The sequence below is a fragment of the Prionailurus bengalensis genome, chromosome A2, assembly GCF_016509475.1.
Source record: "Prionailurus bengalensis isolate Pbe53 chromosome A2, Fcat_Pben_1.1_paternal_pri, whole genome shotgun sequence".
NCBI lineage: Eukaryota > Metazoa > Chordata > Mammalia > Carnivora > Felidae > Prionailurus > Prionailurus bengalensis.
The window spans coordinates 157771225-157789659 of NC_057348.1; the positions used below are offsets into that span (position 1 = coordinate 157771225).

Below are 18435 nucleotides of genomic sequence, written 5' to 3' on the forward strand. Positions count from 1 at the left end.
CTCTCTCTCTGCCCCTCCCACCCTTGTGCTTGTCTCTGTCTCTCAAAAATGAATAAATGTATAAGAAAAAATTTTAAATAAGGGGGACGATATCAGTCTGAGGCTATGTGGAATCGAATCAAAGGGAGTATCAATGCCTACCCGTAACTGATTGAAGCTACAAAGTACTAAGTAAGATCAAGACTGCCTATAAGAAAACCTGGCACCAGGCTTACAAATAAAACAGACCTTTGAGATAAATGCTATTTTACAGAGAAGAGAGAGCTGAACAATTCTCCACTTGCCCAGAGGCCTTATATGTAACTTCATTAGTTTGCTAGGACTTCTGTAGCAAAATACCACAGACTGGGTGACTTACACAACAGAAATTTATTTTCTCACACTTCTGGAGACTAGAGGTCAAAGATCAAGGTGTCAGCTGTTTTTCCTGAGGCCTCTCTCCTTAGCTTGCAGATGGGCACCTTTTCTTACTGCGCCCTCACATGGCCTTTACTCTGAGCACCATGCCCAGTGTCTCTTCCCCTTCTTGTAAGGACCCCACCTAAGACCTCATTTAAACTTCATTACCTTTTTAAGGCACTATTTCCAAATATTATCATATTGGGGCTTCAGTATATGATTTGGGGGGAAACAAATCAGTCCACAACAACAATACACTTTACAGAGACTATTAAGATGTACACATTGGGACTGGGTACATTAGACACTAGACTGCAAGCACTTTACGGAAAGGGCCTGTGTCTTTCTCACTGGTATACAATCCTTGTACATTGCTTGCCACAGACAATGCTCAAAAAGTATGGATGAGGACACCTGGGTGGCTCAGTCGGTTAAGCATCCTACTTCAGCTCAGGTCATGATCTCTAGGGCCGTGAGTTCAAGCCCCACGTTGGCCTCTGTGCTGAGAGCTCAGAGCCTGCTTCGGATTCTGTGTCCCCCGTGCCCCCTCTCTGACCCTCCCCCACTCATACTCTGTCAAGATCTGTCTCTCAAAAATAAACATTAAAAAATTTTTTTAAATATGGATTAAAAAACAAAATAATGGATTTTTTTGGCCTTTTATTACACATATTACAAAATGTAATGCTGTGAAACTTGGTATTTAAAAATGACCTGTCTTTACAACATCAAGTGCAGCAATTTACATAAAGTACCATGGAATTAGAAAGCATAGTACAAGATTTATAAATGCATTTCAAATATCAAGCACCAAAATTGTGGTACAAATTCCCGACATTCCCTATGACATTACGGTTACTAAAACAACACAAAGGCCTAAGAGCGGACCCTGGGAATAAAAATAACACAGACGTCTTTAGTATCTGATAATATTTGTATTATAATACCCAGAATGATAAAAGATCTAATTCAGCAGAAATGGACCATCATCTTGGGGATGGGAATAGTAAAATACATCTCTGGCCTCATATCAAACAAAATGTATCTTGTTCTGTGCCACTAATATATTGAAATGTGCTCTATATTAAATAATCTTTTTGTAGTCTCCCAAATGTTTCCGTATGACTGGGACAGATCTTTTCTGCCAGCCTTATTTACAGGGACCACAGCTTGTACATAACTGTTTTACTTAATGGACCTGAACGAAGTATGCAAATTGCTCATCGGATCTTTGGCTCAATGTTCTCTTAAATGTGCTCAAAGCATAAGTTCTGCGAAACACTAAGCATAGAAAATGACACAAATGGTGTCAATTTGGTAGTTCAATAAACTGTGATAGGCTTAACTATTACAGGATTCTTAAGTCTAACGACTAAGATGCTCATTACTAGAACAGATGCCTCCCGGATCATCCTAACTTAAAATCTGAATACCCTAAAGCCTAGCATGTTCCCAGATAACATATCTGCTAGGTCTTTGCCTCAATGTATTCAAATGACAGCAACGTACATGATATTCTACCTATCCAAGCAGTCGTAACCAGCTCATCCCTACAAGCTAAATCCATGGTAACTATTTAGATAGCAAGGAAGCCTTCCTAGAAGGTGTCACTTTCATTTCTGTAGACTCTGCCATTAGATGAATCAAACAATTCTCACTGTCCAGTTTCTACTAAACATGTTCAAAAGTAGCATATTTCCTCTCAACAGTGTTTCTCTTCTAGTAGTTTAAACAAGTGTTTTGCACTACAGTTTCTCCTCTGGTATCTCATTCAAGTTGTACTGAACATCACCAGTAACCTCTAGACACAGAAAGAATGTAGACCAGATTTTCTCAGGGCCAGATATCTGTCTCCTAGCAAGGTGGTAAAGAGTCTGTTTGTTACACCCTCTCACTATCTTTTCTACTTCCCAGGGGCGGCTTCTTTCCAAAGACTCCAAGCAGCTATATTTGTAAAACTAAAATCTCAGAGATGCTCAGCTTCCACCAGAGACTAATACTACACAAATGTTCAAGTTACTTTTTAATCTACAATTGTACACAAATATTAACCAGTGGTCATCTATAATCAATTAAATAAAATTCCAGATGTAGCTGGCCTTGAAACACTCTATTGTAAAGAGAGGCCACTAAGCAAAGTGGACAAACAATACACACAGAGACAACAGAGCTTATCTAACACCTAACAGTATATAGGGTTTAAAGGAGGACCAAGGAAAAATAAATGCTTCTAGATCCTTAAGAGCACAACATACAATACAGTGTGGGAGAAAATGACAATGGACTGACTCCGCCCTGTTTCTCTGGCTGCTTCTCCCAAGCCTGCTCTTTCAGAAGTCTTTCACATTAAATGGGTTATTGTGTATTAGACTGAAATAGAGAAAAAACACCACAGAGACACATTTGCTTCTTGTTAACAGGTTGCTGAGAAGAGCTGTTGAGCGTGACAATGTCTGCACTTCAGAGAGGGCCATCTAACACCCGAGCACTGCGATCTGAAGGACTAGTACTATTAACTACAAGAAATGCAAAATGTCGAATTCACCCCTGGAGAGTTATCCAAAGGTGACGTTTGACTTCCGTTTTCCAGGTTTCAAGTGGGAGTCCACCACCTACTTACTGTAAAACTAGAACATTTTGAGACTTTTTTCCCTTCTACTTAGTTTCCCGTGGGTAGTTAGTGCTGCTTAGCCTCCTGAGCAAGGATAACTATCCACAATGTTCACGTACTCCTCTCACGGACCACACACCAGGCTCACTTACACTGAGGCTTAACATCAAGCAAAAACACTGTGTGTGTGTGTGTGTGTGTGTGTGTGTGTGTGCAAATGCATGTATAAATTAAACATGGTACAAATTTAAATAATCATACATATGTATACATACATGTACACACATGTAAATACATATAAACATATGTGTGTGCATATATACACATATATACATACATATACATATACATATACATATACATATACATATATCCCATACTAACTTGGAATCCATTTTCTGGTCACATGAAAAACTGACAATACTTGTTAGGAAACAGGACTAAATGGCCTACAGAATGAAGTAAAACAGGCAGTGAAAATGCCTACTGCCATGAAGCACACAGTCACATGGCCTGGCACTCACCATTTCAGGAGGATTTTCTTATGTAGTAGTAATATTTCATCCATTACCCTGATATTAAAAATACATTCAAAAATCATTTCATAGGGGATAATTAAAAAGCAAAAATTACAAGCATGAAAAAACCAATAAAGAGAATAGTAAATAGTCACTAGGGACTGATTTTTCATTATAAACTGATGTTTAAAATTTTTATAATGCACACCTATTTCTATAGTTAAAGATGGAAATCTAGAGAACAGGGCACCTGTGTGGCTCAGTTGGTTCAATGTCCCACTCTTGTTTTCAACTCAGGTCCTGATCTCATAGGCTCATGAGTTCAAGCCCTGCATCTGACTCCATGCTGACAGTGAGGAGCCTGATTGGGATTCTCTCTCTCTCTCTCTCTCTCTCTCTCTCTCTCACACACACACACACACTCTCTCTTTGCCCCTCCCCACTCTCTCTCTGTCTCAAAATAACTAAACTTCTTTAAAAGAAATTTAAATAAAATAAAATTAAAATTAAAAAGATATCTAGAGAAAAACATTTATAATTCACAAAAATAAAATTAATTTACATTTCTCACAACAAAATTATTTTAAAGAAAGGAGCTTTATGAGTATTACAATGAGAACATATGATAAATTTCTTGAGAGATTGCCAAAAGATAGGAGTACTGCTTAACTGCATGATTTTATATCCTTCTGTACAACAAAAGATGTACCTTACCCATAATACCTTAATGAACAAAGAGGATATATTCCAATGACATATTTGTTAGCACCCCAACCATCAAACGCATAAAATCATAGATCCAAAAAAGGAATACATTGGCACATGAGCTATGTGAAAAGAATGCGAGATTAATGAAAAAAATCAGTTCTAACTGGTTGTACAAGGACATACCAAATAAGCATCTGGGAGTCACAGAGCAGAGGGGGAAGAAATGAGGGACAGGGCCCAAGTTTAGCATAAGTAAAAAGGGACTCAACGGAGGCTGAAGACCAAAAAACAATCAGAGAAGAGCAAAAGAGAGCCCACATGCATGCTCCTGCTAAGAAGTTCACATTAGGGGAAGAGGATTCCCAGGATCTAGAAAAGAAGCAACTGCCAGCATGACCTATAATCGCTATCCCCCAGGCTAGTCTCACAGGAGAGAAGAGGAAACACCATCTGAAAAGCACTTTATATCCATTTTCAAGGAGCTTATCTTCCAAGAGGGATAAGGGGACATTTATGAGCAATAGGAAAACAATACAAATACTATAAAGAAGATTCTGATAAGTGGGAGAGCTAAGGGAGCCCTCCTCCACAAGAGACAGCACTGGTGTCGGATCTTAAAGAATGAGAGGTTGTTTGCAATACACATAAAAAAATCTATGTTGCGCAAAACAAAAAAAAATCATTTTTAATTAAATCAATCATTAATAGCTCTGAGAGAGGAGGCCAGAGAAAAAACCATAGAGTATGTAGAAACATACTCTTTTTTTTTTAATGCTTATTTTAAGAGAGAGAGAGAGAGAGAGAGAGCGCGCGCGCACGTGCACGCACATGCCCACGAGTGGAGGAGGAACAGAGAAAGAGTCCCAAGCAGGCTCCAGCACAGTCCATCGTTGGGCTCAAATTCATGAGGTCATGACCTGAGCCAAAACCAAGAGTCGGACGCTTAACCGGCTGAGCCACACAGGCACCCCAGAAACACTTTTTAAAAAAAATGATTGGGGCCCTTAATGGCTCAGTTGGTTAAGCACCCGACTCCGGCTCAGGTCATGATCTCACAGTCCATGAGTTCGAGCCCCACGTCGGGCTCTGGGCTGACAGCTCAGAACCTGGAGCCTGCTTAAGATTCTGTGTCTCCCTCTCTCTCTGCCCCTCCCCAACTCATGTTCTGTCTCTTTGTCTCTCAAAACTGAATAAATGTTAATAAAGATAGATAGATAGATAGATAGATAAATAAATAAATAAATAAATAAATAAATAAATAAATAAATGGGACCAGGACTAGCCTTCAGAGTGAGCTGTAGGAATAGCGTTAAGGTGATTTCAAAATTTCAAGGTGATTGTCAAAAACCATGTTTCCCTGGAAATCTAACAGGGATAAAGTACTCAAACAGATACAGTGGGATTAAAACGCGGGTTGATACCAAGCATATTAAAGTAAACCAATCAATTCAACCAATCTACACCTAAAAGTGGCTTTTACTGAATTTCATTTATTTGAAGGTGTCACATTGGACACCAAAATGAGGTAGAGGTCCCAGTGAATAGAAAAGGAAAAAAAGAAAACTACATAATATAAATTTGTTAACTTTGGTTGACCTTCCCCGCAAATAACCAGGTTAAAAACAAGCTTAGAGAATACTGGAGTGCACAATTTATAAAGCAAAAGGTTGACACAACAAAACTATTATTGGAGTAAGCTGCCTTATAGCAGATTTCTACATCATCTAGAACTTTAATCTGATGGCATACTACTCACTAGCACAAGATCAGTTTAATTCATGGAGCACGTCAGGATTCTATTAAAAACTGCTTTATAAGCACTTATAAGTGTAAGGTATTTTTGTTTAAAAAAGAAAGCAAAAGGCATACAGACATGACCAAGTACATTTAATCACGTACTACAATAATTTCAGCTACTTAAGAAACAAGGATGAGCAAGATCATCCTAAGGACTTGTGGCTCCCAGAGCCTCAGACCTGCCTTCATGAGGAAGTGTTCATGCCTCTGTGCTTCTGTGAATATCCTCAACAAGCAGTTACAAATGAACCAGAAGGGAAAACGTGAATGTTTTTATAACACCAAAGACCTTGTTCTATTTTGACTCATGTATACTGCATGGGCAGTAACAGGTCTTTCAACCTAAAAGACCTGCTTGATTTGTCAAATGATGTAGGACTTAAAGCCTCATCAAAAATGAGCTGGAGTACGGGGCCCATACCCCCGTACTGTGGCATGACCTGAAGCTTTGTTGCCAGAGAACTGAAAAAGAAAGAAATCAAGTGAAGAAAACTAACTCCTTTTACAGGAGAAAACAAATCACATTGGCATCAATGTAATCTGATAATCTACTCATAATATAATTAACATGGTCACGTGTTCTATGGGTCAAATGGAAAATAGAGAAAAGCTGTGAACTCACATTAAAAATGAAGATATTTTTGGGGCGCCTGGGTGGCGCAGTCGGTTAAGCGTCCGACTTCAACCAGGTCACGATCTCGTGGTCCATGAGTTCGAGCCCCGCGTCGGGCTCTGGGCTGATGGCTCAGAGCCTGGAGCCTGTTTCTGATTCTGTGTCTCCCTCTCTCTCTGCCCCTCGCCCATTCATGCTCTGTCTCTCTCTGTCCCAAAAATAAATAAACGTTGAAAAAAAAATTTTTTTTTAAAAATGAAGATATTTTTGGGGCGTCTGGGTGGCTCAGTGGGTTAAACGTCTGACCTCAGATCTCCAGCTTCGTTGGTTCAAGCCCCACGTCGGGCTCTGTGCTGACAGCTCAGAGCCCAGATCCTGCTTCAAATTCTGTCTCCATTGTACTCTCTGCTCCTACCCCCCCCACACTCTCTCTCCCTCTCTCAAAAAAAATAAACATTAAGGGGCTCCTGGGTGGCGCAGTCGGTTGAGCGTCCGACTTCTGCCAGGTCACGATCTCGCGGTCCGTGAGTTCGAGCCCCGCATCGGGCTCTGGGCTGATGGCTCAGAGCCTGGAGCCTGTTTCCGATTCTGTGTCTCCCTCTCTCTCTGCCCCTCCCCCGTTCATGCTCTGTCTCTCTCTGTCCCAAAAATAAATAAATGTTGAAAAAAAAAAAAATTAAAAAAAAAAATAAACATTAAAAAAAATTTTTTTAATGAAGATATTCTTTAAGAAGTCAAACTCCTAAAAACCTGATCTATGGTCTATCTATCACCTCATCTCAGGTAAGTGAATGTCTGTTAGATTTTTTATTTCTTCATTTGTTTTTTTAATTTTATGTAACTCAGGTCTTTCCAAATACCTTTAAGGATCCTGGTTAGCATGGTGACCTCAAGTGGAGAATAACTGATCTACACAACAAGAAATAAGCAGAATCCTTCAAACACAGACATCCTTATTTTTGTTCATTTAACACATATTTCAGGATGAGAAAGACATTTACTGGAAGAGAAAGCCTGACTCAAAAAAAAAAAAAAAAAGGTTAAGAAATCTGAGGACAATATCCATTCACAAATGCCAATAACCTCTGAGACTTAACAGAAAAGTTAGATACTAACTACATTTCTATCTGCCTTTTTATCCACCTACCTATCTATATACTTAGTTTCTATCCCCAGATCAAACTGGGTATATAAAAGCCTGGGACAGGTAGAAATAAAAACGACCCAGACCTGTAACCAAGAAAATCACTGAAACTTGATGAAGTATTAAAAAGAAAATACATTTAAAAACCTCCACTTTTAAATTCCCTTGAAGCTCTTCTTTAGTCATTTAATGTAAATTGCATAACCTGTCACATAAACATTGCAGGGGAAAACTAATAAATAAGCCTTCAAAATAGTCTTTCCCCTTAAAGGAATCTCAGGAAATACCTGCTCTTCCTAAGTCCTTAGCATAAAGTTAAATTACCGATTTTATATAAGAGACTTATACTGTGCAGCAGCCTCCAAATTTGTCTGTGGGTTGATATAAGTCTTGATTTCACCCCTTCATTTCCGTTCTTCACAAATCTTCACATCCACAGAAGGAAGGTTCTAGAAAGTGTTGCACACACAGCACAAAGAGCACCAGACAAAGCTGCCTCTGGCCCTTATTTGCTGAAATCCCAAGCCACACCACTGTTCCATCGAGGCCCTCAAGGCTACCCTATACTTTTTTCTAGGCCTCTCACTTTTGTTAAGATCATCAACTCAGACTCAAGCTCAAAGTTTCTCTTTTTTTTTTTTTTACTTTTTATTGGAAAAATAACAATACAAAACAGGATACTACAAACAAAAGAAAATCACAGCTTCTACTATGAGAACCACAAAAACCTTACTCTACCTTTCCTCAGTACTTATTAACAGAGCTGCTTTCTACAATGGTTAATGGCTCCAGAGAGCTAAGGATTATCCTGAAGTATATAAGAAAGTACATTGCAATAACCTGAAGAAAAGGTATTTTGGGAAGGAGACTTACCTAACCAATTCAGGCCATGTCACACTTAGACACCATTAGTTTTCTCCATGTATACAAACTGACCTAGTGTTCAATTTTCATGCAAATCAAATAAATCCTTTGTCTATGTCAGACAAGAGACTTTTTCAAATCCAATTTGATGTGGGAAACAAAGGCAGACGTTAGTGGCAGATAAAATTAAACTTCCTTAAAACCTGCAGCCCATTGACAGATGCTTGAGGCAGGCAGAGTATAACGTTCCTCCAGGAACTCCCTACTGTCTTACTGTTAATGCTCTGCTAGAGGGAAAAACAACCTTAGCTTGATGATAGCTAGGCCTCCAGAATCCTGAGTCTTCTTCAGCATATGAAAATCCTTTTGGAAACTTCCTTTTCTTTACTTTGCCTGACTTCCAAGTATATAATCAGTCACTCCTCAGAGTCCTGGGGCAGCTCTACCTGCCCACAGGTCCTGTCCCTGTGCTTTAATAAAACCACCTTTTTGTATCAAAGATGTCTCAAGAATTCTTTCTGGATGTCCCACCCCCACCCCACCTCACCATCACTCCAAAACCACAACATTTTGTCACCTAATATGGGGCTGAGCCTTCTCATCTGGACTCTGAGCCTCGGGGAGTACATCCCCTCTCCTTTTATTTTCATTTGAGGGGCTTTTCAAGGACTATTGTCTTATTGGAACACTTTCACATCTATTGCTCAGAATGCAATCCTCTAGTCAGTGGCTACTCCACAGGGAGGAGAAAGCCTGCCTTTTGGCTGGAAGTTAGTGCCATGCTCGGGATGGTAAGAAGACTCAGACTTAAATGCTTTCTCTTCATTTCTGTTCTTATACAAGGTGGTCCATCTTGGGCCCAGGACAGCTAGCTAAGTCACCAGGACAGCCCTTAATCTTAAGACTCCCATAGGAGGTTTCCTCCTCATTGGCCCAACGTGATCCCCTCCACATCTCTGGTTTAGCTGCTTCTGGCCAGGAGACCTCTGCTCAGAGCCGGTTGAAACCAGTACCCAAATGAATTAAAACCCAACCGGAGGCCCTTTCCCAGGAAATGAGTTTTAAAGGTTACATGTGTTGGAATGTCATTTACACAATGGGTTCCTATCTTTACTGTTTTTCCGTCATTATCCTCTACTGACTATTTAAGTTACAGAATTGGGTAATTTCATCTTGTAAAACTTTTCACTGTTTTCCATGGGTTAAAAACAGCAGGTTCTTCATGGTCTTCTCAGCAAGGCAGGCCAACGTACAGCTTGGCCTTTATGCATGGCCTTCTCAGCAAGGCAAACTGAGTGCACACACTGGAACCCACTGTAGTCTAGAATGGGTAAGTGTGGGGACCTTTATGTCAGGCGGTAACTTTTACGGCAGGTAATTTTGTTCAAAGGACACCTCAGCTTGTTTTGACACCAGAAACCTCTGACATATCCTACATGTGGGACACAACCTGGGAGTAGGGGTGGGGCGGGGGGAAGGGGTGGATTTTCTTGGTAATGGACCTCTGTCTTTAGTTCCCAAGGACTCTCCTTTAGCATGTCTCTTTGATCCACTGGAAATAAGTCAGATGGCAACATTTGAGAAGGGACTGATCTATAACATTGCATGGCCTCCTAGGATCTCAATTAGATCTTTTGCAGGAAACAGGGCAAATGAGACGGAGGTACCCTGGGTCCAGGCCTTCATAGCTCTAAATCAGCATGCAGACCTAACAGTCTCCTGCAGAACCAGGCTGATAAACTCCTTCCTGACATTCTGGATGATGATTTAAATAGGCCTCCTCCTAACAGAAGCCAGGTTGCTGGAAGAAACACAAGCCATTCCTAACGAAGGGGACACTATCCCTCACTGTTCCTCCTTCCTAATACACGTGGGGGCCTTTCCCACATTTATTTCCCAGGTTAATGGCTATGGTAAATGGAGTCCATTGTGGTTAGTCTATCTCAGGACAGGGACATGAAGGAATATTCCGAGGCATCTGCTGAAACTCCCTTCATTTCAGGCAAGTTCCCTGTCTTCTCTTGCCTGACATGGACTGCCTAACTCCACTTCGGTCGGGCAAAAAAGTGGCGTCTGCTCATCTGTCTGAGCTGACCAGGTTTAGAACCAGGAATACTCTTCCTCTGACTTCTGGTGGCACCTCACCTCTTCTGCCTCCCCCTCCCCCTGTTCCTCCTCCTGTATAACCGGCTTCTATACCATCCTCATGCCTCGGGCACCACTGGCTACTTCTCCCGCCCTCGATGTCAGGAGCAAAGAGCACCCTATTCAGACTGTCCAGATTTCCCCACCAGTGTCCCAGGGAAAAACTGACCATGGGGAACAAATTAATTGTCTTTGAAGTGGACCCAAGTGGAACATAATTTAGTATTTAAACTAATTTAAGTTTGTTGGTTTAATAAAAAAGAGTTAACAGCATTAAATATATTAACCTTTTTATTCTACCTACATTTACTGAAGGTCAAATAAGCTGTTTTCTCTTTTGCAGTTTGTTAGCAAAAAGGTGACTTAAAATGATGGTTAATTCTGTCTCACAATTTTTCATGGGTAATTGTTAAGATTTCAAAGTTTTTGGTAACCTGAAACTTTAAAGTTTTGCTTGCATGACAAATTGGAATGGAGTCCATTGGACATCTAGGTCTTTTCCAAACGAGATAAAATACTAAAGTATTGATTACGGCATGTTGGTTTGTGTTTTGTACTTACTGCAGAGAAACTAAGGATATCTGGGTCTGATGGTATACTTGCTTTGTGCATTATAACGTCCTGAGGTTTTTAACAAACTTCCCAAGATTTAAACTGTAAGTCAAGTCTTTTTGACCAAGTAGGCCTTTTTATTTAGTATGTTGTTACTCTGAAAGCACAAATAATAGTTGTAGGTTACATTTGGGTAAATACTGTAACTATACTGGAGATTATATGCAATTCTTAAAGTTTTAATATATTTTAGTATGATGTCATCATGTGATATTCTATGACTGAAGTGATATAAGTTACAGAAATAACTGGACTTCTTGACAGCTATGTTGTAATCGCTCATCAGATTTTTTAACTGTGTCCATTTTTGTCTTTTTGTCATTATAGTTTTTGCGACTCTTGTTTGAAATATTGCTGGTTCTCTAATGTTTGCTCTTCCAGATTAAGGAAACTTTCTCTTAAGATATCCATAATATACAGGGGTGCCTGGGTGGCTCAGTAGGTTGAGTGTCCAACTTTGGCTCACATCATGGTCTCACGGTTCGCGCGCTCGAGCTCCGCGTCAGGCTCTGTGCTGACACCTCAGAGCCTGGAGCCTGTTTCAGATTCTGTTTCTGCCTCTCTCTTTGCCCCTCCCCTGCTCACTCACGTGTGCTCACTCTCTCTCTCTCTCTCTCTCTCTCTCTCTCTCTCTCCCTCCCTCTCTCTCAAAATACAACAAACGTTAGAAGAAAAAAAGAAGATATGTATGATATACAGAAATAGGATAAAGTATTCCTCTGTGAACAAACTGAAGCATTTAACTTTTCTCTCTACTTGACCCCTGTGAAATTCAGAAAACTCTCATTGCGTGTTCTTTCTTTCATGGCAACTATAGTTATTTGCATAATTCAATAAGCATCTATTCTGATACCATTGGAAATACTGGTTATTTTACCAAGGCTTTGACTGGAATGTCATATTTGAGATACATGCATAGACTCAGATATGACCAGGCGGCTTTAAGAAACTGAGGTTGAATTTATGAAACATGCAGCCCATTGGAACTGTTGGCCTGATACCTTGCTTACATAGCTCCCAGCAGCCTTACCAGGTAAGCAAAGAATGTCACTTCCTGGCAGGTGCAGGAACCTCAGGGTACTTCAGGGACCTTGAGAAGAGGAATTCACCCAAACCTATAGGTACTCTAGGCATGCCTAATGGCAAGCACTTGGCTCCTGACCATGACTGGCTTTACTAAAAGTTCAATCTAGAGGTTCCTTACAAAAAAGCTCCAGCAAAGCACATTTTTTTTTTAATTTTAACGTTTATATATTTTTGAGACAAAGAGAGAGCATGAACAGGGGAGGGGCAGAGACAGAGGGAGACACAGAATCTGAAACAGGCTCCAGGCTCTGAGCTGTCAGCACAGAGCCCAACGCGGGGCTCGAACTCATGGACTGTGAGATCATGACCTGAGCCGAAGTCGGACACCTAACCGACCGAGCCACCCAGGCACCCCAAAGCACATTTTTAAAAGATCTATATGATCTATCACTATTCTTGCTAAGTTTATGTAAATAATTAGGCCAGGTTTGTTAAAATTAGACTTGTTTTACAAACAAATTAGTCTTTGTTTGGCTATGGCTCTCCAAACTAAGGTTTCCAATCTTCTTCCAAAAAGCCTTTTCTTACTGCAGACCTATCAATAAATAGATACTAGAATGCTCTATTAAATTATTCATGTCAGGCCAGGTTAATTCATAAATCTCTAAATGAATATGCAAACCATATCCTCCCTAAGCCTGATCTGACAGTTACTAGCAACTCACCCCATGTAAACCCAGAAGACCTGGTTTATTTAAAGGATTGGAAACCTAAAACAGCAACGGATTTCACTCCAAAACGGAAGGGCTCTTACCCGGCCATATTATGCACTCCTGGAAGGGCTCCTACGGGGCCATGTTATGCACTCCCACTACAGTAAAATTAGGAGGACATTTCTCATGGACTCATATATCAAGAATTAAACCGCTACCTTCCTCGTAGGAGTCTAGTATGTCAACTGACACGCCTTCTTATTCCTGTGAACTTGTGGAAGACCTCAAATTTCTCTTCAAAGGACAATGAAGGACTAACGGAAAATTCTGATTAACTACCAAAGGTCTTTTATTTAGGTTCTCTGTCTCATACTATTAACTTTATTTTATTGTCTTTTCCAGTGTCTCCCTGCCTCGTGCCAAGCCTCCTTCACTGCCATAACTTCTAGCTGACAGATGATCCTTTCTACTCAAGGAGGTTCATATAGGTTTTCTCCCTTGGACTGGCTGCCTCTGCCTTTGTAACTCCTCTATATAAATTCTTCAAACTGACCACTGTTGACCCATAGGTAGGGACACCCCTATGCCCCTAATAGCAGGAAGAAGTTACAGATGAGAAGACCTTCCACCCTCAGCAACCTTAAAGATTTAAGGATCAAAACTGTTCAAGGGGAAATGACATGGGAAACAAAGGCAGAAGGAAATGGCAGATAAAATTAAATTTCCTTATAACCTGCAGCTCACTGACAAATGCTTCAGGCTGGCAGAGTATAACATTCCTCCAGGAACACCCAACTGTCTTACTGTTAATGCTTTGCTAGAGGGGAAAAACAACCTTAGCTTGATGATAGCTAGGCCTCCAGGACCCTGTGAGTCTTCTTCAGCATATGAAAATCCTTTAGGAAACTTCCCCTTGCCTTTACCTCCCCCAGCTCCCAAGTATATTATCAGTCACTCCTTATAATCCTGGGGCAGCTCTTCCTGCCCATGGGTGTCCTGTCCCATGCTTTAATAAAACCACCTTTCGCACCAAAAGTGTCTCAAGAATTCTTTCTTGGCCATCAGTTTCAGTTCCGTCCCCCACCCCCCACCAATATCCAACCATCACTCCAAAACCACAGCATTTTTAAAAAAATGTTTATTTATGGGGCACCTGGGTGGCTCAGTCGGTTGAGCGTCCGACTTCGGCTCAGGTCATGATCTCACGGTCCATGGGTTCAGGCCCACATCTGGCTCTGTGCTGACAGCTCAGAGCCTGGAGCCTGCTTCGGATTCTGTGTCTCCCTCTCTGCTCCTCCCCTACTCATACTCTCTCTCAAAAATAAAGATTTAAAAAAAATTTTTTTTAATGTTTATTTATTCTGAAAGAGAGAGAGAGTGGAGTGCACATGCAAGCAAGCACAAGCAGGAGAGGGGCAGAAAGAGAGGAAGACAGAGAATCCCAAGCAGGCTCCACACTGTCAGTGCAGAGCCCTATGTGGGTTTGGATCTCACAAATCACAGTGAGATCATTACCTGAGCTGAAATCAAGAGTCAGATGCTTAACCAACTGAGCCACCTGGCACCCCTCAAATTCACTTTCCTTTGTTATAATTACTAAGTAATTATGAGCCAGACACAGCAGTAGGCCCTGAAGTGACAAAAAAAAAAAAAGACCTTTTTTTAGCACCCCTGAGTAACTACCTAATGACAACCAAGTGAGAAGTGCGAGGAGAGTGAAGCTTCTGGTTAGATAACTTGCCAGCTTTCAGGGCAGTGTTGGTACAGTAACAGTGTGCCATTTTCAGTGGGCTCACATAAAGATAGCTAAATCTGGAATCAAGAATTTTCATGGTAATCACACAAGACAAGAACAATTCCTTACACAAAATCATCCACGATGATCTGTTCCCTCGAGTATTACAAGGACCCCTGTCCGCAGATGTGAGCTTATTGGCCTAATAGGTTTGCATTCCAAGACTTGAGAGTTGGATGCTGAGAATACTAAAGAATTCTGCGATTAGAAGAGTCATCTGGAATACGCATCAGCATATCAACAATCATGTGGTTCTGTCTATCTAATTTGGCCTGTAACTTACATTGGGAACCTTGGCAGAAGTATCCCTTTGGAAAAAAAACTCAAATCTCATGGAAGAGCAGAGGTTCAAAACACCAAATGGTATTTAATAATCTTTTCTAGCCTAGGGTTAATCCTATACAAATCAAAGAATGTAAAAAAAATAAATCAAAGAATAGTGTAAAAAAAAAGTTAATAAAGGCTGCTTTTTACAGGAAAACTCATGGAAGTATGAATTCTGTAAAACTACTGTTTCTATTTTTCAGCATTCCCTAGAGATTCTAATACCCTGTTAACATTTTTTTTTTTTTTTAATTTTGCAAATCTGGTTACCCTGCAGATATCTTATTGTTGGATGCTGGGATGAGTGAGGCTTGAGGATTCTTTTTGTTGTCCCTGGTGCCAAAACTATTCACACTTCAACAAACACCTAGTAAGTACTCAGGATTAACATCCACAGGGTGGATCAGAAATGCGGTATAATGATGCTACATTGTAATTCTGTCCTTGGGGATTCATGATGCGGAAACCACAAGTGGAAACTGGTTAAGAAAAGATTTATTCTCCTGGTAATTCAATAACTAAATCACTTTGCTAGGAATTACACTTTTTGGTATGAGTCAGATTTTGGAATATTTAATAGTCATGTTCATCCTACAAGGAGTAAAGAAGGTAAAGAAATGTGAACGCTAATTGAGATTACCTTTGCTCCAAAGATGACGAACACATTTGTCCACTGGCTGATTCAAAACCACAAGGCAGTATTTCAACTTCCCTATGGGGAAGAAAAAAAAAAAAAGAAGAAGTAAATTAGTAGGTGAAGTCCTTTGTTCCCATCATTTCAGCCTGGAATTACCCTCTACTGATCCAGAGAGACAGAGAGAGAGAATGAGCAGGGGAGGGGCAGACAGAGGGAGACAGAGAATCCCAAGCAGGCTCTGCACGGTCAGTACAGAGCCAATGGGAGGGCTCAATCTCACAAACGGTGAGATCAAACCAGGAGCTGGATGCTTAACTGACTGAGCCACCCAGGTGCCCCAACTAACCCAGACTTTCCATCTACACAGAGCTAAATTTCAACCACAGCTAATTTCTTATACCTTATTTTTAAAAGACACCATAGTTTAACTAGATCTTCTTTATTCAGTATGTCTACCACATTACTATATTGCTGAGGACTTGATTATAACAACAATTTATCATAAAAACAACTGGGTAGGTTTCTTTTTGCAGGGGGTAAGGGGGAGAATACTCTTAAAATGGCATCCTTATGAGATACCACCCCTTTGACACAACTACTCTTCTGCGGGGCTGGTCCGGCATCCTCCCAACGTTAGTTGCCAGGTGGTATATGGGCTTGGGCAGTGTGTCCTCACATTCATTTTTATTTATTCATATTCTCTCCCCCACTCCATCTCTCCCCACCGCATACAAAACTGCTTGTGTGTCTGCACAGAATCCCATAGCTCTTATCATGATTCTTTCATTCCAAGTTTTTAGATGACACTCAAAAGATGAAGACACTGAAAAGACAGAGGAAAGTTACTTCTCCAACAGTCATTCCAAGCCCTTTATAATGTACTAAAAATAGTGCAAAGCAAAATGCAATCAGGCTATCGAAAATCTGTCATTCGGCTCAGTCCAAGCACTCCATTTCATTTATGAAAGAGAAATGTTTGTTTGGTGATAAGAAAAATTAATTTTTAAGCAATCTCAGTATTAGAAGTGGAACAAGATAAGGAAATGCAAAGGGGAAGCCATCATCCACAGCACACGTTATTAAGTGCTGATTATATACTAGGCACTGCGAGTACAAAGAGGACTAAGATTACAGAGTATCTGTGAGATAAAACATTTATAATAAAGAGGATTTATTCTACAACACAATACGACACAAGTATACGAAGAGTGCCAGGTAACAGATAAGTGAGTACGGAGGGAGTTCAAAGCCCAGAAAGTCAATAAGGTCTGGTGTCACCCTAGAAATCTTTGTGAACTGCAGGTTTCCAAACTTGATCTTAAAAGGAGAAAGGAAGCTGAAAAGAATAAAGGAAAGAGCATTCCAGACAAAGAAAACAACACAGCGGAAATTGCTATCCTTTGCCATTAGGGTTACTTCCATAGTTTCAGAAGTGACGCCCTAATGACAGGAGCCCAAGGCATTAGCACTGGCATCCCAAATTTCACACATACTGTTTAACTTGACAGAGGAGTTTAGGTTGAGGCACACAGGAAGTATTTAAAAGGATACAAAATGAGTAGTAAAGGCAATTTGTGTCTATTTGGTAATCACGCACAGAAACAATAGCTAAGGTCAAAGAGCAACCTAGCGCCTAGGCTACTGCAAAGAAAGCAGAGAGAAAAGAACAAAGGATGAGAGCAAAATTATTCTGTTTTGCTCACCACCACAGAGCTGAAAGACATCAACAAAGGAAACTCAGAAAGAAAAGTCAGAAAGGTAAAAGAGTGAAGAGGGGATTTCCAAGAACGTGCTGTCAGTAACACAGCGTGCTGCTGAGATGTCACAGAGACTGAAGAACCAACAAAGGTCAATGAGGAGGGCACATCTCAAAGCAAAATCTGAGAAGTCACAGAGAGAGCCTCAAGACAGTGAAGAGACAGAAGTTAGTAAATCAGAAGGAGAGATGCCTCTTCTCACAAAAATAAAAAGTGAACCATGAGAAGCGTGGGGGAAATGGCAGCAAAGTCAAGAGCAAGTTCTTCAAACGAAAGTAATCTTATATTCTAAAGAGGAGAGATGTGAGAGGAAACAACGAGAGAACTCAGTCATTCCTTTAGCAGGCATTTAGAGAGCACAAAGCACTCCCGTTCAGGCCCCGCTGCGAAAGCAGCAAGCAGCAGAAGTGAGGTTCTGGACCTCCTCAGACTTCCATCCTACTGATGAAAATAGTTATTGAGATTGAGGTATGCGAAAACATGCAGAGGTACAGGTGGAGTATGGTCGATTTACTTGTACGTGAACAAAAACAAAGCGAGAGTATGGAATTAGAGCAGAATGTGAACAATTTTCAAACAACTGCTCTAAGAAGTGGATGACAGAAGCTGACAGTCCACACCTTTAAGACTACAATTTCACTGAAACTTGGCAGGCCAGAAAGGAATGGCAGAAGATCTTCAATGTGATGAACAGAAAAAATATGCAGCCAAGAATCCTTTATCCAGCAAGTCTGTCATTTGGAATAGAAGGAGAGATAAAGGTCTTCCCAAA

The 18435-nt window shown here is 40.6% G+C and overlaps 1 protein-coding gene across 7 annotated transcripts in view; it reads right to left on the minus strand.

The window, feature by feature from the left end:
• Positions 1 to 18435, minus strand: part of TPK1 (thiamin pyrophosphokinase 1) — a 359317-nt gene that overhangs the window by 255915 nt on the left and 84967 nt on the right. For all 7 annotated transcript variants that reach the window (XM_043589802.1, XM_043589806.1, XM_043589804.1 and 4 more), the window contains one exon: positions 15910 to 15981. In XM_043589802.1, coding sequence (XP_043445737.1) covers positions 15910 to 15981 — 72 coding nt within the window. The remainder of the gene's footprint in view (positions 1 to 15909; positions 15982 to 18435) is intronic.